The sequence below is a fragment of the Boleophthalmus pectinirostris genome, unplaced genomic scaffold (assembly GCF_026225935.1).
Source record: "Boleophthalmus pectinirostris isolate CB_2022bp ecotype Guang Dong unplaced genomic scaffold, ASM2622593v1 HiC_scaffold_13, whole genome shotgun sequence".
Classification (NCBI taxonomy): domain Eukaryota; kingdom Metazoa; phylum Chordata; class Actinopteri; order Gobiiformes; family Gobiidae; genus Boleophthalmus; species Boleophthalmus pectinirostris.
In genome coordinates, this window is record NW_026571036.1 from 33,438,676 (window position 1) to 33,464,947 (window position 26,272).

General features: G+C 39.0%; 1 protein-coding gene across 1 annotated transcript in view; it reads left to right on the plus strand.

Moving 5' to 3' along the window:
* Positions 1-7,904: 7,904 nt before the first annotated feature.
* Positions 7,905-26,272, plus strand: part of LOC110162778 (neurexin-3b) — a 487,474-nt gene continuing 469,106 nt past the window's right edge. The window contains exon 1 of the mRNA XM_055149454.1: positions 7,905-8,006. Coding sequence (XP_055005429.1) covers positions 7,905-8,006 — 102 coding nt within the window. The remainder of the gene's footprint in view (positions 8,007-26,272) is intronic.

The window sequence follows — 26,272 nt, forward strand, 5'->3', positions numbered from 1 at the left end:
ACTAGTTGCCCTCCCATTAATCAGGAAGTGTGCTGTTTGCATGCTAGTTGCTGTCCAGTGATCAGGAAGGCCACTGTTAGCATATGTTCCAGTCTGGTAATCAGGAAGTACACTGTTGGCATGCTAGTTGCTTTTCCATTAATCAGGAAATGTGCTGTTAGTATGCTAGTTGCTGTCCAGTAATCAGGAAGTGCACTGTTAGCACGCAAATTGCTGTCCAGTAATCAGGAAGTGCACTGTTGGCATGCTAATTGCTGTCCAGTAATCAGGAAGGACACTGTTAGCATGCAAGTTGCTGTCCAATAATCAGGAAGTGCACTGTTGGCATGCTAGTTGCTGTTTTTTTTTTTTATCAGGAAGTGTGCCATTTGGCATGCTAGTTGCTGTCCAGTAATCAGAAAGTGCACCATGCAAGTTTCTGTCCAATATTGAGGAAGTGCACTGTTGGCATGCTAAACAGAAAGTATGCTTATTTGCTGTCCAGTAATCAGGAAGGACTCTGTTGGCATGCGAGTTGCAGTTCATTCATCAGGAAGTGTGCTGTCGGCATGCTAGTTGTTGTCCAGAAATCAGGAAGGACACTGTTACCATGCAAGCTGCAGTCCGGTAATCAAGAAGTTGCTGTCCAATAATCAGGAAGTGCACTGTTGGCATGCTAGTTGCTTATAAACTTATAAACTCATTACGGTGGATAATAAGGATGCTCAGAGTGCATAAGTGAAGTGAGGAATAACTTTGGACCAAACGGTTTGAAAAGAACTAGTTCTGTTTTTGGTGTTTTTTAGACAGTAAAATTCAGGTTTCAAATTCAGGTACGGCGTCTATATTTTTTTATATTGGATCCCGAGCTCTGTAAAAAGACTCCATGACCCTTCCGAGCGATGTTACTTCAGAAATATGAACAATGGTCAAAGTGCATTCCTCTGTATGATCCTTAAAACTGATACAGAATTGAGTAGTTTAGTTTAGTGCGGGCGCCGGCAGCTGCAGTGTAAAAATAGTTTAGGATTTATTGAAGGTTATTTGGGTTTGCAGTCTAGACTTTTAATGTAATGGAGTTGCGTGTTTTGCACAAACTTTTACTCAAGCTGAATTCAAAGTGCGGCTCATATTACTGATCTATTTTTGAACTTCAAATATTTGCATGAAGTGGGTCACCATGAGTTACTGAATTTCTGTCGATAAGGGTTAGTCTTTTAGTTTTGACCAGACAATTTAGTTACATATTTGGAGTATACGTAAGTCTATTTTATAATTAGACCTGAATACTTTTTATAGTTTCTAGTTGTGACAATCATCGCTTTAGTGATTAGATGTGTTTTGATAATATTAATCTGTTTAAAGATAAAGGATTTGCTGTATTTTTATTCAGTATGATACTATTTTGGTTCTAATTACGATACAACAAATTGCAGTCTTTTTCTAATTGCATCCATTCATATCATAGTTTACTGTATATTTTAAATTATTGTTCGTTGCATTATGTTGCATCATTTTGTCAAAGCAAATTCCTAGTTTGTGAAATGATGTCAGTAAAACACTTCTGATTCTTTAACTGACGAAACTGGAGAAATTAACTCATAAATCATCCTCAGCGCCTTCTTGGTGTAGAAAATAATTAAGATGTGCTTGATCATTTTAGATTTTAATTCTCTTTTCTTTTTCTTTTTTGTCTTTTGCAGCGAGAGAAGAAAACGTGGCCACCTTCCGCGGGTCCGAATACTTCTGTTACGACCTGTCTCAGAACCCCATCCAGAGCAGCAGCGACGAGATCACTTTGTCCTTCAAAACCTGGCAACGCAACGGCCTCCTGCTGCACACTGGGAAATCCGCCGATTACGTCAACCTGGCGCTCAAAGACGGAGCGGTTTCCCTCGTCATCAACCTGGGTTCCGGGGCTTTCGAGGCCATCGTGGAGCCCGTCAATGGGAAATTCAATGATAACTCCTGGCACGACATCAAAGTGACACGCAATCTCAGACAGGTAAACAGGGGGCGCTGTTGTAAACCCAGAGTGGACTGTTACATGGATAGTTTTGACTTTAGAGTAGCTGCTTCTGAAAGCTTTGAAAGAGAGCTGCCATTACTAAAACAGTCACACGATGAGTTCTCATTTCATCGCCACGGTTTTGAAAACATTTTAAGGAAAAAAGATCATTGTTTTTTATTGTTTTTACATGAAATTCTTTATTGTCATTTTAATTTTGTCTTTAAGTCGGCAGGGCAAAGCAGTTCTGTAGCATGTGATTGATAGTTTATATTGAATACAGTTACACAAGGTCATGTCTTCTCCTGTTTATGGCAAATATATTTCTATGTCCTACTGATTTCTCTGATTCACACTCTCCTAAGCTGACGTTTCCATTAGTTGCTGACACCGCTTTGCTGGTGGAGAATATTGACTTGAAAGCAGAATCTGAAATGTTCTGACTTTGAACTGTCTATTAGTAATGCAGTATTTACTAGTATGATAGTACAGATCACGCAGTTTCCTCCTGCTTTTAAATATGTCAAAGTCCACCAGGGACAGGGAATATTTGACGATGAAGATGTTTATCATAAATGTAGTTTGGCGTTAGCGTGTTTTAGACCTGGTTTCCACGGTAATGTTGCAGTACAGGTCAAGTCAATGTTATCGGTGTCAACACGAGTAGATACTTGACTCTTGATGACTGGTCTCTAATGCCTATCCACTTTATTTATTTAGCACATTTCATAAACAGAACAGTTTCCAAAGTGCTGCACAATACAGATAAAAAAAATGCAATAAAATAAAGTTCAGTTTCACTCAACTAGTCCTTGGGAAGACAATAAAACTAGCAAAAATCAAATAAGAGCAAAAATACCAATAGTTAAAAAGGTTAAAACAAAACATAAAAATGAATAAAACACACAGGGGACCACACAACTGACAGTGTTAAAAGTTAAAACCCAAAGAATAAAAATGGATTTTAAGTTTGTTGATAAGTAGAGATGTAACAATATCCAAATTTCTCGATATGATATTTTCATGATACGATATTTATTGTGATAACAGAATTGTGAATATACTACTTTTGTCCTTTAAAGATGCCTTGACAAGTCTGGTCAAGTCAAGGTCTGTCATAACCCAAAGATTTAAGATTTAAAAGTGCTTAATAGTTATTTCATTGTGTAAATACACGCATTAAGAATCTTGGACCTCCGGTCATTGTGCAATGCATACTGGGAAGGATTTTCCAAAGAAGTGAGCATCAAATCGCCATGTTTGTTTTTACAGTGGGATGTGTCTATTTTCAAAGCCGACCTTTTCAAGTCTTTTGAACCATATCGCTTTTGTTTCTGGTTCTGATATTGTCTTATTTTAGCTTTGGGATTCGGACATCATTAATTGTGTGGTTGTTGGATCCTAACAGAGGAAAATGGCTCTAGAAATTGGTTTGCGAACTCCATAGATGCAAAAAAAAAAAAAAAAAAAAGCAAATCTGATTCCCTTTTGCATTTATGGAGTTCGCAAACCAATTTCTCGAGCTGTTTTCCACTGTTAGGATCCAACAATCACACAATTAACAATGTCCAAATCCCAAAACTAAAATATGACAATATCAGAACCAGAAACAAAAGTGATATGGTTCAAAAGACTTGAAAAGATCGACTTTGACAATAGACACATCCCACTGGAAAAACAAATACAGCAGTTTGATGCTCACTTTTTCAGAAAATCCTTCCCAGTATGCATTGCACAATGACCGGAAGTCTGAGATTCTTGATGCGTGTATTGGACTGAAACAAAGCAAAGGATCATGGTCTATGTAGTTCTCTCTGTTTCTTTTAGCTATTGCTGCACCATAATTATTCATTTAAGCAAAGAGACATGAGATTCGATTTATTGTAATGGCCCACGATATTATTGAGAGACTTTTGACCATATGATATCATGATATTTCGGTTATTGTTACATCCGTACTGATTAGATATACAAACTTCATTGTATGTACTAAGGGAGATGTTTACGTCAATATTTGCCAGTTATATTACCACTCATTTTTAAAGTTTTACCTCCAAAAATGAGAAACAAGATCTTTTTGTTTCATTTGATTTGGCAAGGTCCCAGCTACAGAAAAAAATGATTTGACTACAAATTGAATGTGAACAAAAAGCCAATCTTGTGACTAATTAAGTTGTGTCTTGTTCAAACATTGACAAAACAACACAGGGAAAATATGTACTGATCCAAATCAGATTCTCAGTTGTGAAGCAAAAGCAGAATATTGAACGATAATCAGAAATTCTAATTGCGAGTTTTTTTCTGATAAGCATTGCGATTATGTTTATAGATTTACGATTCATGTTTTAATCATGGGACACTTTTCAAAGCTCAGATTTTAAACACATCCAAAATAATTGACAGAAAGACTGAAATGTACATGCTCGTACAAAACAGAATCTTTAGTTGTTTGTGAAGGAAATCATGGCACTTCCAAAATGGCAGTCTTTGCTTAACTCAGGCATGTCCAAACTATGGCCCAGGGACCAAATGCGGCCCTCAGACTAATTTTTGTTGGCCCTCGGGCTTCCAGGTGAAATGGCCCGTATTACATTAAGCAGTATTTTTTAACCAAGTTTTTGAAAATCTATCATGATAAAGCAAAAATACCACATTGTGTGAAGACCTAAGCATGAATAATGGTTTTGTGGCTCATTCCAACCACTTGTAAATGCACAGATATGAATTATTGTCTGTACTGATCACCAGTCTATGGCCCTCAATCGGCCCCACTTCATCTGCGTTTTGATTTGCGACCCTTGATGGCAAACGTTTGGACACCCCTGGCTTAACTAACTGCGTTCATTCAACTTTCGATTCAATTCCGATTAATCTTGCAGCCATAGATCTTTTTATTTAAGCTCCCAGTGTTTCCAGAAGACTCGTAACATCACTTCTCGATGAAAAGCTCTTCAAAGCGTAGTATACCACCAATACACAGCTATTGACCTGTTCTGTAACATTCGGTGGAGACTTGTATCTTTATAGTGGAGGCCAGAAATATAAAAATAACACATATAGCTGCTTGGCGGTTGTACAAAGCAGCTTCACTTTTAGTTGGTCTGCAAAGCGAAATACAGCTCTGATTGTTACTCTGTCCAGCAAATCAAGTAAGTGGACATTTTCTGACCCTTCTCTCAGTAGGCCATCGCCCACAGGTTAGTAAAGAGTTCCACATCCCAACAGGATTACACAGTTTAGCAGGTTAGAGGCTCAGATCCAGGGGCTGCTTGCCTGCTTTCTCTCTATTCCTTTAAACACTTCTTTCACGTCGATCATTTTATATTTGAAAGGCATATTGACAGATCGAGGTGAACCAAACACTACAAGTTTTGTTGGGGCCAATCGCCATCCTAAACAAATTTTTCCAAGAGCTTTGTTTTAAAGGTGGATCGCGTCACTTTTCTGGTTGGAGAGTCCGTCAAATGCTGTTCTCCAAGGGGATGTTATTGCTTCTTCCGGAATGTTTCACAGTATCTTTACGGAGATCAAACCAGACCAAGTTGCAGGTCAGATCTGTGGAGAGGCAGTCCCGCTCACAGAATGCTTGTTTTTCTAGATATTTCTGAGCTATAAAACCTTTAACGTCGTACTGTGGAACACTCCAAGAAGAGCAATGACATACCCATGGAAACAAGCAGGTTAACGGACGCCAAACCAAAAAGTTTCACAGTGCAGCTTTAAGGAATCTTGGATAAAATTTGACTAGCATGGCAACGTAGACCTCAGTACAGATTTTGTAGCGTTTCTTTGCCACTAACTCATTCATTTTTTTTATACTAACAATATCTAACCAACTAATGTACTAACTAACATCCTACTTCTTCATCTTTGGATTTAATTTCGACCATCATTATTAACAACCTTTTTTTGTTCACTATTCTTTTGATTTCCTTTCTTCCCTTTTTCCGGAAAGCAATCAGGCATTGGACACGCTATGGTAAACAAACTACATTGTCTGGTAGATATCATTCTTATTGTCTTTTTTTTGGGTTTGCCGTGTGTCCCCTCCCCCTCTCTTCTTTTATTTTATACGTTCTCTTTTGAGTTCCATCCTAGACACTCTTATCAAAAAATGAGGAGATGGGTTTGTATACCAGGCAATTCTTTCTTCGCTTCTTCTCAATTTCCTACCCCCCGACCTGCCCTCGACCTTCTCTTTTACCCCACGATACCCCATCCTTTTTATCACTTTACTTTTTTCTACTTTCTTTCTTCCACATAACTACAGATTACCAACACGTAACTACAAAACAATTGAAATTTACCAACTCCAGGGCAATTACTTCTTTTTATTTTTTGATTTTTTCACACTACAAGTCCCCATTTTTTGTGAGGACTGTCGTTCCAAAACTGACAGAAGCTTGCCACAATTCTAAAGAGGTTCTCAGCCACCAAAACTTCAACAAATGGCAACCCTTAAAAGTCCATTGCGGGAGCTCTGACAGTTGTTTCCAATTCACTATGGCGCATGGCATGCCCACGCTTCCATCCACCATGTGACCCCCGTTACCACAGTAACCACTAACACTCTAATCCACTCACCTCCATGTTCAGCCACCCTCACTGCCTCCCTGTGTGTTTTGTGGCATGTTTGTGACTATGGTGTGTTGACCGCTACCCTCCCTGCAGCTCATATTCATTACACTTTGACGAATTAGCTTGCCGATCTTGTATTCAGTGAATTTTCTAGAAGGAAAGTCCAGGTTAATAGTGAAATAAACCTTTTTTAAACATTAGGGGAGCTGGTTGTTTTGAAGTTAGCTTTCAAATAAACATCGCACATTTGCACATTTATAAAAACAACTGACTTTATCTCTAATCCACAATGTATTTCTTCTTATATTATCACATGATTTTTTGCTATTTATGTTAGGTAATAGGATACATGGTAGTATACATGGCCAGCTATAATTAAAGAGCCCAGGCCTCAAAATATGAAGCATGCATTGGTTAGTATCCAAACTAGTGTAGACATTAGTTTTATGAGCAAATTTTTTGGTATGTAGCAGTTATTATTCATATTCTATACCCAGACATCAACATGGTTTATGAACACAAACTAGTTTAAACTAACAATCAACATTTCACAAAAGCCTGAACAGTGTACCGAAGCTAAACCTGATCAGATCGGCGTAAGCAGTTCCGAGAGTGTACATGAAAATGGGCCTCTGGATATGGCTTTGTGCACGGTCCCCTGCACACTGGCTGCTCACCGCTTCGTCTGGCACCATCGATCCACTTACTCCCTTCCATGTTCAATTACGTGTCTTTAATTTGCCTTCGAAACAGTGGACCAGCCTTGGTTTGCACATTACGTCTGTGTGAGATTCCTTTTCCCTTTGTTTTGCATGCTGCGTGGATCTGTTAGTTGTGTTGTATGTGAGAGAGGGGAGAGTGCGTGAATGTGTGACGGTGTTGTGTGTGTGTGCTATGTCTGCAGTAAGTAGAAAAATCCCGAAACCTAAGACAAGTCGGATCAATTTGTCCTTGGTTTGAACATTGTACTAACCCTACCCCCAACCTGAAACTTCCAGAATGTACGAAAACCATTCTTACCCCCATCAAAGATAAAGAAAATATGCGAACTGTCATATTTTCTTTACCTGTCCTGTGAATCCTATGGCTAAAATTCCATTCTAAAACCAAATAAACTGTCCAAAACGATTGCTCCAACCAACTCAAAAAAAAAAAAAAATCGAAATAACTTTGACTTTGAATGCAGACCAAGGAAGATGGAGGTGTGTTTTTATAATGGTGCAAAGTCGAATTCAAGAATGTAATGGTCTGGCTTTGGCTATGTGTTGCTTCCAAACAGGTCACTATCTCAGTGGATGGCATCCTCACCACCACCGGGTACACCCAGGAAGACTACACCATGCTGGGTTCAGATGATTTCTTCTACGTGGGTGGGAGCCCGAGCACAGCAGACCTACCAGGATCTCCAGTCAGCAACAATTTCATGGGCTGTCTAAGAGAGGTAAGAACTATTCAGAAGTACAATGAAATATAACTTGGGGATCCTTTTAGCAGTGAGGGGTATTTGAGCAAGTAAGGTAAGGTCTATAAAGCATCTTTCGACACATGATTTCTAAACTTCAAAGGCTTATAATTGTTATACCGCTGAAACTCAGAAAAATCTATCAGACTGAAATATAAAGCTTACAGAGTGATACATAAATTTTGTCTGGATTGTTTAGATTCTGGTGCAGTTTGCCTAGCAACTTTGGGGTTTGGGTTAATGCATGTAAAGATGGTAGATTGGTGCTTCAAGACATATTCCAGGGGTTATGTATATTGGTTCAAGGTCTGTCGAGTAGCAATTAAGCAACTTGTGTATTTAAGTATAAGTAAGTCATTTGAATGTAAAGTCTTCACCAAAGTCATCAGGAAAAAAAAAATAATAATCATTTGCCAAAACCTGTTAATAGTTTGTAGTGGAGAATGTTTTGCATGCAGGTATTTACCCTCAGTGCAAACACACTACCCACGCTATAAATTGTTTTCATAGCTTTGCATTTTCTCATGTTAATCAGGTTACCTGTACAAAATGAAGACATTCTGATATCTGGAGATGGTTGTTAAAGTTAAATAAATGAAGAACTGTTAAGGAATGACTCCAGATCCAGGTGAACAGATGCTTGATTCGAAGTTTGCTGATCAGAATGCTCCACTTAACATGCAAAGCTTCAGATAAGTGAGTCATAAGAGACGACACTCATATATATACATTATATTTATGGAAATGAGAGTCAAAACAGGGGTTCTTATAGTAATACTTGAGTTAATACGACAGATACATGTATATTTTCAGAATGTAACAGAGGAGAGAGACATGTCTATCACTGGGGTCTTCATCAGACTGTAGGGCAGTGCTTCTCAGTTACCCCCACCACCACCACCACCACTCCACAGAAGCACTACCAAACGTGGACAAACCGCACCCTCGCCTTCAGTAGCCTACATACGAGAGCAAACGTTTAAGTCGCGTCTCCAAAGCAACTCCCAGGACACACACATCATGTGTCCATCCATATTTGTGCTGCGCTCACCTGCGTCATGAGTCTCCTGTGTCCTACTCGTCTTTGATGATGTCCATGTTATAGTTCGAAGGACTTGCGTCACATAGCATGATAAAAACCATGTCTAACGCTGCAGGCAGTATCAGCTCCAATATTTAGCATGTTTTTGCTGAAAAAACCCAAGCGGCTTATCAGCATGATTGGGGTGTAATGTCTTTAAGCAACAACGTAATTTATTTGGCTTCATGCTGTCCTCTGCTAACATTTTTAGACACAGTAAACATCGCGGTCTTTCCTCGGTTCCCATGGTAGTTACAGTGACGTTGAGCACTACATACACTTTATACACAGTTTGTTCTCTGTTGTCTGTGCTGTGTGTACATATGCTCGGTGCAAAAAAAAAAAACCCCAAAACTATAGTGCTAATACTCCCTGCGCACACTCTGACAATGAGATCGTCACTGCCAACCACTGTAATGGATGTGCCATTACACTTTATTCTAGTACGGCAAAAGAAAAAAAAAAAAGCACGTTCCCTGACATGTTCCACGCTATTGGAGAAGGACTGTTGTAGGGTAACTGGAGAAGGCACAGTTGAGTTACGTCTGTTTCAGTTAAACATAGATAAAGGCCAACATTAAAAGGCTGATTATGACTTTTAGCATACATAGAAAACAACAAATCAACTACAAAGTCGGGGCTTTCTGTGTGTGGTTTCCTTGTCCTTTCCGTGTCTGGGTGAGTTTCCTTTTTTTATTCCGAAATGCCCCATTCACCAAGTTGGCTCAAGTTCTCAAAATGGTTCACTAACCTCTCTCACAGTAGAGTCCACAGTTTTGAAGTGGCAAAGATGGATGGGTCAAATGCAGAAGAGAATTTTGTTTTGTGTGTTTGTATGTATATCATAACCTTACACCTCAAAATTATTCAACAATTCGCATTCAAATGTCTAAAATAAACATCTCCACCAGCTTAAACAACTTCAGCAGACATGGATAGTACTTTCAGATTTACAGTGTTCACTAAATGCTCCTTGGCGCTGAGTTAAAACGCTCAGTTAAAACCTACTTATCAAGTCCCCATTTCCACTAATGCTTGTACATTAACTGATCGTGTGCTATTTATGTTGCATGGAAGTTAAACGTGGAAGTAAACCAAAATTGCATTATCAATTAAAGCTGCTGACTTTGCACAGGAAATATGTGGTTTTCAATATCCACTGGTTTAATCTAATTCATATCACTTAGTGGAGTTTGTGTGTGAGAAAAATAACCCAAAATTGCTTCTGTCTCATATAATTTGCAGCATCAGCTCATGTGCAGACCTCCCAACAGACCCAAGCTGCACTGAGATATTTGCACAGGATTTTTTTAATGTCCCAGTTCTTTAGAGACATTTATAATGCACTGTTTTCAGGCTCTCCAAGTCTATTAAGCACCCTGATATTTACATCCTCCTCAATTACTTCATTCCCAGTAAATTATCACCATATAGGAGAGCTAGGATGAAAAATAGACCCATTTGTGGAGACACAATAGATATAAAATAATGGTTTTACAGTATACTAGAACAATAGTAACAAATCTGGCTAATTTCTGATTTGGACTGTGAGATGTTCTGTAATTACACATGATGAAGCTGCTCTAGTTTTGTGTGTTTATGTTTTGCAAAGCTGGTCATTTCGTAATATAGACCTATTGTTCACACTGAGACTAAACTGAAAGTGAATGTTTTGGATACAAAGTAATGATGAAACTTTGGGAACTTTTGAATCTGTTCATTTCAAAGAGCTGTTCAAAAGACTGGCTCTTTTTATATTTATTTATGACAGAAGCTATTGTGCAAACTTATTTTATATACAAACTAATCACAAGGAGACGTGACTCAAGGCTCAAATCTACCGTAGCTGGAGGATTTTACCTATAGTGCATGTTTTGGGTTGAGTTGTCGTGGGTGAAGTGTCTTGCTTGAGGTCACAACAGCAGTATGTCTTAGAGCTGCTCCTCCTCCAGTATGTATCTATGTATTTATGTATCTATGAATCTTTGTAATAAATTAATCTCAATTAATCGCATAACGATATTTGCCCCAAAAGAAACATGTATAGCTAACTGGTATATTAAGTTTTTCCCAAATCCCATAGGAAGAAGGGCAATGACATCTTTCCCCTTGATAAAATTCACAAAACATTCTCCTCGTTCCGGCTTTAAAACCTCGATCTCGGGAATCGTTGCCAACACAGAATGTCTGGCTCTTTGCTGATTGGCTGATGATTGGTGTCCGAACTCGCACTTCCGGGGTTTTTGCGAACTGTTTAGTGTATTCTGATTCCTGACCTAAGAGAAATTAAATTGAGCGGAGGAATTTGGTGGCACTAGCCTGGCTAATCTAATAATACACACAGACGTGACTTTTAAACCCAAGCTCTTTTCATGTCTCGAAAAATGTCTTGAGAAAATAAATTGCATTTCATTTCAAAATAATAGACAAATATATGGTCCCTGTCCAAAATTTAAGAGATGAAAGTTAAAGTGACATTTTACTTTAATTCTGAACGTAGTGTACATTTGCAAACTCGTTCATGCGCAATTTGCAATAACGACACCTTTGTCAATAGTGCCATTGGGTAGTTTTTTTGAATAGAAAATTACCGTCCAGCAGACTCCGTTGTTGTACTCGGAACTGTTTGCGTCAGTATAATTGCATACGACATGGTGCACTGACTTCAGTTCTGCGTTGTGTGGCATACAAACTGCAATAATGTATGATAAAATACATAATTTTCTTCATAATTAATTAATAGTAGTAATTACTGTGTTAATGTCTTTATCTATCAAGATCCCAATCAAGAACAAATAAGACTTTAGACAAACTTTATCGATCCACAAGGAAAATTATTTGGACACAGGAGCTCACACATCACAATAATAAAGAGCAAAAAAATATAAGTGGTAATAATAAATTCTAACTTGGATCATTTTGTATTCAGGTGTTTTCTCACAAAGCCTGTTAGTGGGTTAAACGGACCGAGTGGCCAACGGGCAGAAGAAACCTACAAAATTAGCTTGAGGGGAAATACGGTGATGCTTTGACAGCAGTCTGATATAAGCAAGCTAATTAAGCATTTGTTTTTGTTTGTCTTGGCTTTCACCAACAGATGCATCGTATAAAATGGGATATTTAACACTTGGGTGATTAATCGATCCCTGTTTTTCTCTCCCCCTGAAGAAAGCAATGTTCGTATCTCATATCAAGCAACACAACAGATGCTAGTCCTTTTGTGAGGTTCCTCAGGTAGAATAAAAATGATTTGCTCTGCACCACATGCCGCAGTGTTAAAATGCTAAACTTAACATAATTACAAGATGAAAATGGTTGCATAGTTAGAGGTCCTCTATATTATTATATTACACAAAATTGACTCTTGTGAGCTTTAAGCTATGTTAGTTCAAATACATACCCAGAGTTCTGCTTTGTTTCAGTCACATGTTTGAGTCTGTCTGCATCCCCAAACTAAGAATGCTCTGTTCCACCTTGTGATGTCATGAAGTGGAGCTTTCAAGTCAGCAGCTACCTTTGAGGTCAGCCCTATGTTCTCTCAGCCCTATGTTCCCTTGTCAAGTCATATTTATTTATTTTTATCCCACAGGCCCCATCCACACTAGTACGTATTTGAGTCGTTTTGTTGCGGATGCAGTGTTCGTCCACATAAACAGATGGAAAACAGCTCCAGAGACAGAATGATCTGGTGTCGCCAGCTCCCACGAATTCATCTGAGTATGGATCTGATCCAGCACTGTGTGGACGCCTGAAAACGTTGATACTCTGACATAGGAGCTCTAGTTTCTGTTTTTATTAGAGCACGTCACTGAGCCTTGTGCCTTCTTGATTCGCTGGGTTTGTGACATCGGTCATATGATGCTATTGCTCAAAACAGTTTAAACAAACCACAGACAAATGGGAAGCAGCGTAGCTAGAACTACTTACTACTTTCACGCTTGCCATCTTCCTCAGCTCGAAATCGGCAGCTGCAGCTTCAGACACGGTGACGGACTTCCTTGTTCTTACATCCTACATGTGACTAGAGTTTCAGGCGGTATCGCGTTACTGTGTAGATAGGGAAGGCTCTGATTGCGGACACAGAAACGATGTGTCTGGATGCAGATCGTTTCTGATACGGTGATTCGTTTCAGTGTAAACGTAACCTCAGAGTCATTTCAACCTATGATCCTTTGCACCATGACCTCTACATTGTATCTGTAGTTAACTGCTGCTGGATAATAGGTTGGGTGTAACTGACTACCTAATTGAGGGACATGAGGGAACATAGGCATGCTCCACTACCTTTTACTTTTTGTTCAGTAGAGATTGGCAATTCCAGGACTGATCTTATCCAAATGATTCTAGTGAAGGTGTATGGAGTCTAAAACATAGTGGAGCACTTCCTGTATTACCACATGACCTCACAAGGTGGAACAGAGCGTTTTCTGCGAGAAGAACTCAGCCTGAATATGCAGGGTTTGTGTGTTAAACATGTGTGAATGAAACAAAACACAACTCCAGGTCTGTTTGTTATGAGGAAACAACATTAGAACAAAGATCAGGTAATAGTGTAAGATGAGTTTTTTAAATGCACTTTTAGCATCGCCATACTACCGCATCTGGCTCCCCTCCCTCAGTCCTCCCTCAGTCTTGGCTGTTTGTTTTTCTATCGTAGACTTCCTGATTTTTGACAAACGCCAGAATATTCCAGTGATGTGTCGCCAGGCTCAGGCTCACACCGTCCAATGAGGTTTTCATTTACGTGAGCATTTTCATCATTCCACTGCACCCTTTCCCTTCCTCGTGTATTTGGCCTGAAATACAAACCTTGACAGCTAGTTTTTATTTATATTTTTCCAGTTTTTGGTAGAATCACCTTGCCTGTGCTGTGGTAAATTCCCGCCAGGAGGACTGAGATATTATTGTAGCTGTACACTGTAAATCGTAAATTATAAATACTTAAAGGGCCCATATTAGGCTATTTGATCTATGATTGGAGTTGTGGAGTTTGTTTCATTCATATATGTTTAACACACAAATCCTACATATTTAGGCTGAGTTCTTCTCTCAGACAGAAAACACTCGGTTCTATCTTGTGACGTCATGTGGTTATACATGAAGTGCTCCACTGTGTTTTTAAACTTCACACACCTTCATTAGAATCATTTGGATAACTTCCGCCCTGGAATTGCCAACCTCTACCGAACTAAAGGTAAAAGGAGGTGTCAAATTGAAAAGTACCACTATGTGATATTACAAGGTGGAACAGGGAAGTTTGAGTTTTTATGAGATGTAGACAGAATAATAATGCAGACTTAATCAAACATGTGCGAATGGAACAAAACACAACTCTGGGTATGTGTTTGAGAAGGTAATAAGATTCTAACATGGCATAAAGCTCACAAATATACTCAAACATTACTGGGCACTGGGCAGATATCAGTTTCTTATTTCTCGCTTCGACCATACAGCGTCTTAATTTACCTTAGATTTTTCAGGACTTTTTCTTTTGTTGTGTTCTGTTTGTTTTGACACAAATGGACCATTTGTTTCTCTGATTGCTTAATCTGCTTGTTCATAATGCCCACTGGAAGTTGTAGAGACATGATTCCAAACTTTTTTTTTTTTTTTACTCTTTTCAGACCACACAGCAGCTGTGGCCTCTCAGTCTGTCCACATAAATCTGCTGTCTTAATCCCGTCTCCAGAAAACGCCACAGACACTGCATGTTGTACAGTATTAGACTGTATAGTTACTCTTGTATGTATTGTGATAAGATACTGCTAAGGACAGGCATTGATCAGCGATGGGAAGAATACTTTGAAAATATATTTAGTTACAGAATACTGCATTATTATTATTATTGCTGTAATTATAGACAAGTAACTATAATCTGAAAACCAAATAATAAAAACTGTACCTGAATACTCTTAATTAGTATTCACAGTATGAATTCTCTGCACATGTATTCAGTTATTTCCCAACAGTGTTAATGTATAACCTTGCAATGAGCTCTGGATTGCATAACATCAAATAAATCATCTAAATGTGTCTGTGACTGCTGATCGTGACAGACAAGTGTATTAACCATTGACGTTTTATCCCTGTTTAAATGCAGTTCAGTTGTGTTACTGTAGTCGTTTAGTTTTTTTCTGCAGGGAAGGGAAGCACAGGTGTTTTCAAAGTCATCGCCACAGTGCTGGTGTATTCATGTGTGATAATGAACCAGCACACACATGCACACGAGCGCACATGCTGACACACACACACACACACACACACACACACAGGCTATGCACAGTGCTGTTTGTTGCATTTGATTATTTACATCTGGACCGTACCTCAGAGACAAAGCTGGCTGTGTCTGCCAAGTGGAGGCCAAGGTGAACGTCGCACTGTGCTGTTCTAAAGGGAGTTTACTTTTACTTACTATTGATTCTTTTGGGGACCACTGGAACGTATAAATAAATGTGCATTGCCATTTTTAATCCTATATCATAAAATGTCTTTTTAGAAGTGATATCCATGGGTTTCAGAAACATCTGTAATGTTATACCAACTGACAAGTCAAAACAAAATATTACTATTAGTATTGCCAGTCACCAATTTTGTTATTTTTTCTAATGTGTCTAAAAAAAAAAAAAAGGTTGTAAGATGTATTTCATATGCATATTGAAAGTGATTATTTTTACAGTAAAACCTCCCACGTAATCTGCTTGAGGCACAGAAAACTTATTACCTCAATCAACTCATACATTGTGGTTTGTTTTCTTATCAAACTATCTCATGAAATGAATAATGACAAAACCTTGACAAGTCTGTCACACTGAAACTTTAGCACATAAGAATACCTCAGTACAGTCTAATTTAAAAAACACAAACATGCTCTCATGGCTTGAACTATCTTGCATTGTATGTTTGTTTGTACACATGTATTACAGTGTATTGAAGGAGCACCTTGCCATAATCAAGTTTATTTTTTATTTTTATATGGCTGCCATTATGTGTATTTGGGGTTGGTCGAGACACAATTTCCACAATTTTGAGATATACACAATATATTTTATTTAGTGTTTTTGCTGAGATTGTAGCTCTACTTTTAGGAACCAGAACTTCTCAAGAGATGCAGCTCAGCAAAGTTAAGTGTGTTTTTGTCCAAATCAAATGTAAACACAAAGGTGAACCATCTCTCTTTTTCTAATTTGTTCACAATCTCCTGACAGTTTTATCATGTGAGATTTTGAGGCACGAGATCTTGTCCCATCCCTAACATTTTGACTGATCCTTGAGTTTGACCCATGAAGTTCGCAGTTACAGGAGCGGATTAGAAGAGAGTTCCATATTAGGAATAGGAATTTACAAACAAAATAATGAAATAAAAACACAGGATCATGTAGTGTGGGTTAATACAAGCATTCGTCAGTGGAACCAGAAGCGCCCCCATGTTCACTTATGTATTTAGAGCGACAGTGTGTGTGCATGTATTTTACAGGATTTTCTATGGCCCAGCAGTATTCAGAGTTAGAGTGTTCCTAAAGTACTGCCCATGATTCATATGCATTGGCACTACATCAGCTTCACTTAATAATCCAACTCCAGAAATATACTGTTGCAAAATGTCCCAAGAAGTTGTAGCATATGGCAGTGCCTGAATGGAGATTTGATCTTCAGCTTAAAAGATAAAAACATTTTCTATAGTTGCATCCTATAGGCACTCTAGCAGCAGTGCCCTTAAAAATAAATTGCTTACTGTTGCCAAGTGTGAGTGAAAGTACTCCAAAAAGTTCTGCGTCAAAGTGGCTATAAAAATACTGCATAATATTAATGCATTTTAACTGGTGGAGGGTTTGACAGATGCTTTTCTTCACTGAATTGTTTTTATTCTGTCAGGAATGTTTCGCAGTTAAACCTTTCTATCACCATTTAAACCAAACCAGACCAAGTTGCACGTCAGATCTGTGAAAAGGCAGCCCCCTTCACAGTCAGACAGCTAGTTTTTTGTATGTATTTTTACCTGATCCCAGAAGGGTTGACTAGGTTTTGTATTCACCCTGTGTGTCTGTGTGTGTGTCTGTGTGTGTGTCTGTGTGTCTGTCCACCCGCCAGTTATGGACTGATCGTCACCAAATTTGGTACGTGGGTCAAGCCCCCGTGCCAGATGCCGTAAAAAAAGGTTGGTGATCATCCGAGGTCATTTGAGGTCGCACGCGTCAATTGAAAGGTCACGCCATTATAAAGGATAGGCAATTTTGGCAATTTCTGAACCAACTGCGGGCTAAAATATTCACACAAGTTGGCACACACATATAACCGGGATACACTAATTCTATGCATTTGTATAGTAAAATAATATTAATAGTAGTGCTGTCAAGAGATTTGAAAAATTTAGAGATTAATTAATTATGATCTGTAATTAATTAATCTAATTAAACTATTTTTTAATCTCACCTAAAAATTGCTGAGAAAAGCCCTCAACTTGAGGTATTTTCATTTAAATTCATTATTACATTATTGTGGCAGATCAAAAGACTGATATAGAACAAAAAAAAGTGACTTTATAAAGTCATTTATTGTTTAACAAACTTTAACAGATGCAGTCACTTACATTCCACAGTATCATCATTACTATTACTATTACTAATCTGCAGTGTTGGGAAGGTTACTTTTAAAATGTGTTCCCTTACAGATTACAGATTACATATCCCAAAATGTAGTTTTGTAATGTATTCCATTAAATTACTTAAGGTGAGTAATGTAATCTGAATACTTTGGATTACTTGATATCGTCATGCTTTTTTAAAACTACATGAATGTAGCAACCACATCCTGCAAATTCTTGTTTGTTCTCTTCAAACTGTCTGTTGAGCCCAAGTCTCCATAATAAGCAAATGTTTGCTGTAAAGTAGCAAAGACGAGGAAATCTGAACATAAGATGTTTTGTCTACTTAAAGACAATAAAAAGCCCAGTCTTTCCTTAATCATATTAAAAATACTATTGATAGAAAAATGCTTTATATATGAGATCACTGGTTTTAGTCCTGGTTTTAGTTCTGGTTTAGATCTGCTTTAGTCCTGGTTTAGACCTGGTTTAGTCCTGGACTGGGTTAGTCCCGGTTTTAGTCCTGGTGTTAATTCTGGTTTAGAGGCTCACAGGAGGAAGCGCAGTTTACGCAGCGTTCACGAGAAAACACGGTCCACATGAGGCACACGGGAGGACAGCGGTGTCCGCGCAGTAGCTACGGAAGGAAACGTGGTCTGTGTGTGCTCAGGTTGATGACGATGATGATGGTGTGTGTTTGTGTTTGTGTGTGTGTGTGTGTGTGTTTGTGTTTGTGTGTGTTTGTGTGTTTGTGTTGTGTTTGTGTGTGTGTGTGTGTGTGTTTGTGTGTGTTTGTGTGTGTGTGTGTGTGTGTGTGTGCAGACATCATGAGTCTATGCAGGTTGTTTTCACCAGTGACATTTAAGTTGTAGGCAATTTTATATTTGTTATTTTCTTTTATATTTCACGTCAGGAGAAACATTTACAAGACACAAATGTGTTTTTACCTGTGCACTGCTGACTCTGTTCTACTGGCTCTTCGACCTCGTTCATTGTGCGACTGACGCCGCCAACGTGAACAAGACTTTTACATCGCTCTTACTGCGCGTGTTCTGTGTGGGTTTCCGGCAATGAGTGGAATTACCAAAATATAAAAATTATAAATGTGTTTTTTGTGTGTGTGTGTGTGTGTGTTGTTGTCCCAACAACACATAAAAACAGATTTTATAATAAAGCAACTCACATACAGAAACAGTAAAGTTAGAGATTAAAAATGAGATTAACGCGATTAAAAAACATAACGCGCTAAATATGACTGTAATTAATTAATCACAATTAACAAGATAATTTGACACCCCTAATTAATAGTTTTCGAGATAATCACAAATTATAGCAGTTCCTTTCTCTTTCAGTGTATGCCGTTAAAATTCTAATTGGAATGAAAATAATTTACCTTTCTTCAACCCACTGGTCTACAGCCACAGAACTAACATATATGGAACTCATGAAAAATAACATTTTCGTTACACACTAGTAAACACAGACATTCTCATGTGTGACCAATATCAAACTAAATGCTCATAGGCACACATTGCATTGTAGATAGATCATGTAAAATGGGCTGGGCTCCTCATAAGCTGCTTCCGTAGCGATGAACTGCCCCCACCGACGCCTCATGGGGGACCAGGTTGCTGTCTGATTGCGCTTGTTGAGTTATAAAACCACCTGTAATTGAACAAACGTAAAGTGCAGCTTTCCAGGCAGCGCAATAACATATCCATAGAAACAAGCAGGTGACAGACCCACAACAAAAAAATGACGCAGTGCACCTTTACATAGACACTGAACGTTGCTCTGGCATAAATAGTGTTAGAAAGTTACACTGAGAAGTCCATAACTGTGCATCTGGACTCAGAAAGCCAATTGAATTCTTTGCTTTCCTTTAAAGAATCGGTACCTTGAACTGCAGTACATTATAAATACCCTGACCTAGATCTCAAACAAACTTCACATATAGAATTGAGGCAGCTGTGTATATTTTGCTTAGTAATGAGAAGACGCTTGAATAAATCCTGATTATTTGTACCACAATGTAAAAGTGAGCGGTGTTGTGGTGGTGCCTGTGCTCACCTACATACTCTACATGCATTGCTTATTTGTCTTGGGCTCCCTGCGCTCCTCTCCACCTGATTTATTATTTCTGCACACACTTCCTCCTCCTCTTTTGAATTCACTCTCCACAGATAATGAGAGAGTAATTCTGCAAGGTTTGGCCCGCTGCTCTGATCCGCTGTGGATTTTGGATGAAATGAATCACTTTATTTGCAGAGGTGGAAGTAGTTCACACATTCTAAATACTCAAATTAGTTTAATTTAGCGGACATTTTGTGGGATGAGACGTTTCTGTAGAAATTAAGATTATAATTTTGCATGAATTTGAAGATTATATACACAACATTTAATCTGTGTAATTGTCTTCTCAGCCTAATTATTGAAAATTCTTCTGTCTTGATAGTTTTGCTCTACTTATCTGCTTGTATCTATGGAGATGGTACATTTTTTCCTCGAATGTTCCACTGTATGGCATTTAGTCGCAGGTGTAGTGTTTGTATTGCTGTAAAACTGTAAGAGGGCTTGCCCCACCACAGATGTGACCTTTCTATAATAGCACCACCTGCTTGTTTTCATCACATTTTTCTCATAATTTCTGAATGGGCTTTACTGTAGCTTTTGCTCTTCATCACTCTGCTAAGAATGTTTCAGAGTATGGCATTAAAATCAGCTGTAATTAAATAAATATAAGGTAAACCACCTTACATTTATTTAATTACAGCTGATTTTATTGCTCCAAAATACCTAGAAAAACAGGCATTCTGACTGTGAGCGCAGTGACCTTAGCATGATTCATCAGCTGGTTTCACTTCGTAGAAACCGTCTGACCTCCCAGTGTTAGACTTCGTTCGCTGTACAGTAGGTGAGTTTTTTTTTTTTTTTTTTTTCATTTAACCAATCGCTGCTATTTGGTCATGATGTATGTAATGCATCGCTAACGTGGCTAACTGGTATATTAAATTTTTCCCAAATCCAGTATGAAGAAGGGCAATAACGTCTTTCCCCTTAATAAAATTCACCAAACATTCTCTTTGTTCCGGCTTTAAATCCTCAATCTCTGGAATCGTTGACAACACAGAATGTATGGCTCTTCACTGATTGGCTGGTGCCCGAACTCACACTTCCGACACTTTTGCGAACCATCTAGTTTATTCTGATTCCTGACCTAGTCGCTGGAGAGAAATGAAATTGAGTGGAGGCACTAGGTGGCGCCAGTCCTGGCTAGAGTGGCCTCATCATAGATCTGACTTGCAACTTGACCTGGTTTGGTGTTCATGAAGATAGAAAGATGTAGTACCATACTGTAAAACATTCCAGACAAAGCAATAACATCTCCATGGAGACAAGCAGATGGCGGCTCCTCCACCAGAAAAATTACACAATACATCTTTAATTCACTATGAGCTTTGTAGTATCCTGATAGTAATCAAACAATATTTATAGACATATGCTCAGTCTTTCATTTTAATGTATTACTGACTGTATTTTTATAGTCATTTTCTAGTAATAGTGTGATAAAATGAGTATGCACATGTTAGAGCAGCTTTCCTGTACAAAAGACACAGTTTGTGTCGTGGCTGCTCACATCCCGCTGCAGGGGGTATGTCCTGTCACGCCCACGCTCGCTCTGTCCATGTGCTCCAGCAGGGGGACTGTGGAGTCACGTGACCTGAGGACAGCAGGGCACCAGCGGGGGCAGACAGGGGGCAGATAGGAGGCAAACAGGACTGAGGGGGAGGGCTGGGTTCAACGGTGGGTACAGAAGCCAAAAGGGCGAAAGGCATTAGATAGAAAATGACCTTATGTATTCTTTCTTCTTTGTATTTGTCAAAACAGAAGCATGTCGTGTTGAATTTTTAGTTTTTTGTTCTCTGATGTAAGTGACAAAACAAACAATAATATATAATGCTATCTATCTATACAAATCTTTCTACCAGTCACTTACTGAATTGGTCAATGGTGTTTTAATCGACCAAACTGTTGACGAATAATTGTATGTATTATAAGGATGTAAGTTTTTGTGTGAGTGAGTTAGTTGAAGACTTTGTAGTTTTCGGTGTTTATGTAAAAAGGCAGATCAAACTAATGACTGACAAGTTTAATCTGTCTTTATATTGTTGTTTTGCACAAATCCCAAACCAATATCTTTTCAATATGCATAAGCCCTGCACTTTGAGACAGATGATTCACATGGTCTGGTTCTATGTATTAATTATATCTGTATATATAATGAGTTCTTTTAGCAGCACTGAGAGATACATTAAAGGTGGTTTGTGTAACTGTTTTGGTTGAGGGTCCTTAAATGCTTGTTTCTATCTCACAAATCTGAGCTGTGACTTGGTCTGGTTTGGCAGAAAAGTTTAGAGTCTGTTTACACGAGAACACTTGCAAGTAAAAATGACAAAATATTTTATAGGAAGTGTCTTTCGTTTAGACGGTGACAACGTTTTTGGGGCTCAAAAAAGGAAAAATTTGAAACCACCCTCCAGAGTGGAAAAGTTGAATACTCTCCACCGTAGCATTTCTGTTTACACTGTTTACGCAAAACTCTGGTCAGATCTGCTCACGTCGCATTCACGTTTACCTCACATACGTACAGAACACAGAAACAAACATGTTGGATCATTTCAATGCTTTGAACCTTCAAGCTGATCTGGCAGCTCTAATAAACTTACAAGAGGCATCCCAACAAATGTACAGAATATGCAGAGATACAGTTAGTGAACAGAGAAGGATCTGCAATCACCTCTGTCAAATTCTGGATGCAGCAGCTCGTCACAGGGATGAACGAGACCTCGGAGAACCAGTCGAGTGTGGGACAACTTTGTGGAAGGAGTAGCAGATGAAAATGCGTGGCGTGAAAACTTCTGTATTTTAGGGAGACCATATTTCCATTTCTGAAAACCACGAAACCATACGTGGGGTGGGAGGTGGGGCCTCATCATCGACATAGAGCTACTTTCACCTTAAACATTTCACCAACATTCAAAAGCAAGGCTTTTTAATGTTTTTCGGTGTCCTGGTGAGCTTTGAGGTCCCTAACACCCCCACTGGACACAGAAACATAAGTACTTGCTTTATACACTGTGCACATGGTCTCCCACTTATCCCAACCAGGAATGAAAGCGGGGAATTTCTTGTGCAAGACATCATGCATTAAGGCTGTTTGTGTGTTGGCTCACTCCTTCTGAGTGTACAGAGAGCCAAGAGAGCTGGTCACTTTAATGGCCCAATGAAAGATAATGAAAACCTGGATATTTGCATCACTTTATTAAAAAAAAAAAAAAAACAAAAAAAAAAACAGATGGCCAGGACATGAAAAACAGACATGTCCAGGGAAAAACGGACGGTTGGTCATCCTACCCTATGTCCAAAGATGCCCTTGTTGCTTTAAGTACAAGCATACCCAATCCAATTCCACACACTTTTGCATCACCTAAAGCACGCAGATTTCCTTCTGAAAATGCTTGTCTAAACGCAGAATAAAAAGTGAAAACACGACTCCACTTTTGAGTCTTCTGTTCAGACCATCATCAAATAAACGTAGCCTGAACGCCATACTTTGAAACTTTCCAGATAAAGCAATAACATTTCCATGGAGACAAGCAACTGATGGACCCTCCACTAGAAAAGTTACACAATACGTCTTTAACATTAAAAGTTTCATGTTGTCTCTACTCTGTACCACTGTAATCTACAATATACCAATCCTCCTTCACATCTCCGTAAAGCAGTGCTGTGTAATGCCAGCTTCTGTCAGATTGTGTGGGTGGCACAGGGCACTCGGTTACACCCAGAAGAGAGGCTTCTGCTTGGGTGAGAGGTGAGAGCGTGACAGGGTGGTGCTGAAGGTCTTGAGATGGAGGAGGTGGAGGAGTAACAGAAAAAAGAAGAAGGCCAGAGGAGGACTAAAGGAGGGTCAGCTGGAACAGACGGACAGAGGCCAGGCCAACGATGACTCTGTGGAGTTGGAAAAGAACAATATTTACACACACAATAAGTCAGGTATTAGTCACAGCTAGTGTTGAAAGATGCAGTATAAGGTTACGTAGGTAATTTCTGAAGTACTACCAAAGTGAGGGTGGTAGTAGTAGTAGTAGTAGTAGTAGTAGTAGTAGTAGTAGTAGTAGTAGTAGTAGTAGTAGTAGTAGTAGTAGTAGTAGTAGTAGTAGCAGTAGTAGTAGTAGTAGTAGTAGTAGTAGTAGTAGCAGTAGTAGTAGTAGTAGTAGTAGTAGTAGTAGTAGCAGCAGCAGCAGCAGCAGTCGTAGCAGAAAATTGCAGTATAAGTTCACTTGGGTCATTTCTGAAGTAGTACCAAAATGAGGGTGGTAGTAGTAGTGGTAGTTGTCGTAGTAGCAGTAGTAGTATTAGTAGCAGTAATAGCAGCAGCAGTAGTAGCAGTAGAAGTAGCCGAACTAGTCATAGTAGCAGTAGTAGTAACAGCAGTAGTAAAGGCTGTAGTAGTAGTAATAGTAGCAGCAGCAGTCGTAGCAGAAAGTTGCAGTATAAGTTCACTTGAGTAATTTCTGAAGTAGTAGTAGCTGTAGTAGTAGTAGTAGCAGAACTAGTCGTAACAGCAGTAGTAAGCACAGTAGTAGTAGTAGCAATAGCAGTAGCAGTAGCAGCTGCAGCTTGCAGTAGTAGTAGTAGTAGTAGTAGCAGCAGCAGTAGTAGCAGTAGCAGAATTACTGGTAGTAGCAGTAGTAGTAACAGCAGTAGTAAGCGCAGTAGTAGTAGTAGTAGTAGTAGCAGTAGTAGTAGTAGCAGCGGCATTTGTAGCAGAAATTTGCAATTTCACTTGGGAGAAGTAGTAACAAAATTAGGGTGGTAGTAGCAGTAGCAGAACTAGTGGTAGTAACAGCAGTAGTAGTAGTAGCAGTAGTAGCAGTAGTAGCAGTAGTAGCAGTAGTAGCAGTAGTCCTAATAATTTGATGTTGCATGCATTTGGTTTCTTTACTGATCAACCTTTCATTTATAAAAGCCTCAAACAAATATTAACCGTATTCAATATCATTTTTCCATGGACAAGTTATTGCTTTGCCTCAAATGTTCCACAGTCCATTAAAACCATTTCCATGGAGACAACAAGGCAAACTTGGCTGTGATCTGTGAAGAGGCAGCCTTGCTTACACATGCATATTTACAGCTCTTTCTGAGCAATAAAAACATCTGTAATGGAGAAAGTGCAAGAGATCCAAATGTAATACCATAGGGTGGAACATTCCAGCAAAAGCAGTAATATCTTCATGGAGACAAGCAGACTGTGCAAGTTTTATAGTACGATTTTCAATTTAGTATGATAGTGCTTTCCAAATCTACAACTATTTTAGTGCAAAACAAATAATATTCCATTCTCCTATCCATAGAAGTAGTGTCTGTTACTGCAGCAGAGGTGAGGACATGCAAGTCGTGACTTAGAGTCGAGTCAGACTTGAGTCACTATTTCTAGGACTTGAGACTTGGCTTGATAAAACAGACTAAGACTTGGGACTCGACTTGGACTTGCCTGTATTTGACTTGGGACTTGACTCGGACTTGAGGTCAAAGACTTGAGACTTATTTGAGAGTTGCAAAACAATGACTTGGTCCAGCCTCTGTACTGCAGTATTATGACTGTTCTTGTATTAATATTTGTAGTAGTAAGTAGGGCGTCAAAGGGTTTGTTGTCCCAGGCCCCAAGGGTTTAGGGCCCCAAAATTGGACCCTCTTCCTATTCTTTTATATTAGAGGGGGTTCAATTTAAGGCTTCTTGTCCTGGCCCCGAAATTTCTGTTGGCAGGCCTGGTAGTAAGTGCTAGTGTTCGAAGTGGTTGTAGTAGTAGTTGAAGTAATGGTTATATGAATATTCAGATGTGAGTATTAATGAAAGCATTAGTAATATTGTATTTGAACAGTGTTGAGTGGCTCTCCTCACGGCAGAATAAACAAACAGTATTTAGTTGCTAATCCAGATTCAAATGCCAGCGTGTCCTCTGGTGCTGTTGAAGTGTCCTTTAGGAGCCACAGTGGTGATGGATGGGGATGTCCACTCTCGCTAATGGGACGGCCGCACCTCTCACTTTTCACCTCCGGGGGCAGGCGCGTGACGCTTGGACACAGTTTGTTTACAGGGAAAGAAAGATGGTGACACAGTTTAAAGTGACTATGACAGGTTCAACTATTCATTTTTCTAAAACATGATTAAAGGTGCGTTGTGTGACTTTTCTGGTGTAGGTGGTGTAGGGTCTGCCGCCTGCTTTTCTTCATGGAGATGTTTTTGAGATGTTTCTCAGTGTAGTATTAAATTATCATTAAGTTATCATCATGGAGACCAAGTTATAGGTCAGGTCTGTGGAGAGGCAAGCCCGCTCAAAGTGAGAATGCCTGTTCACACAGAGACACAGACACACACAGACACATAAACATATACAGACACATGCACCCACAGACACACACACACAGACACAGACAAACAAACACACACACTCACACAGAGACACACACAAATGAGATACACACACAGGCACACACACACACATGAGACACACACAG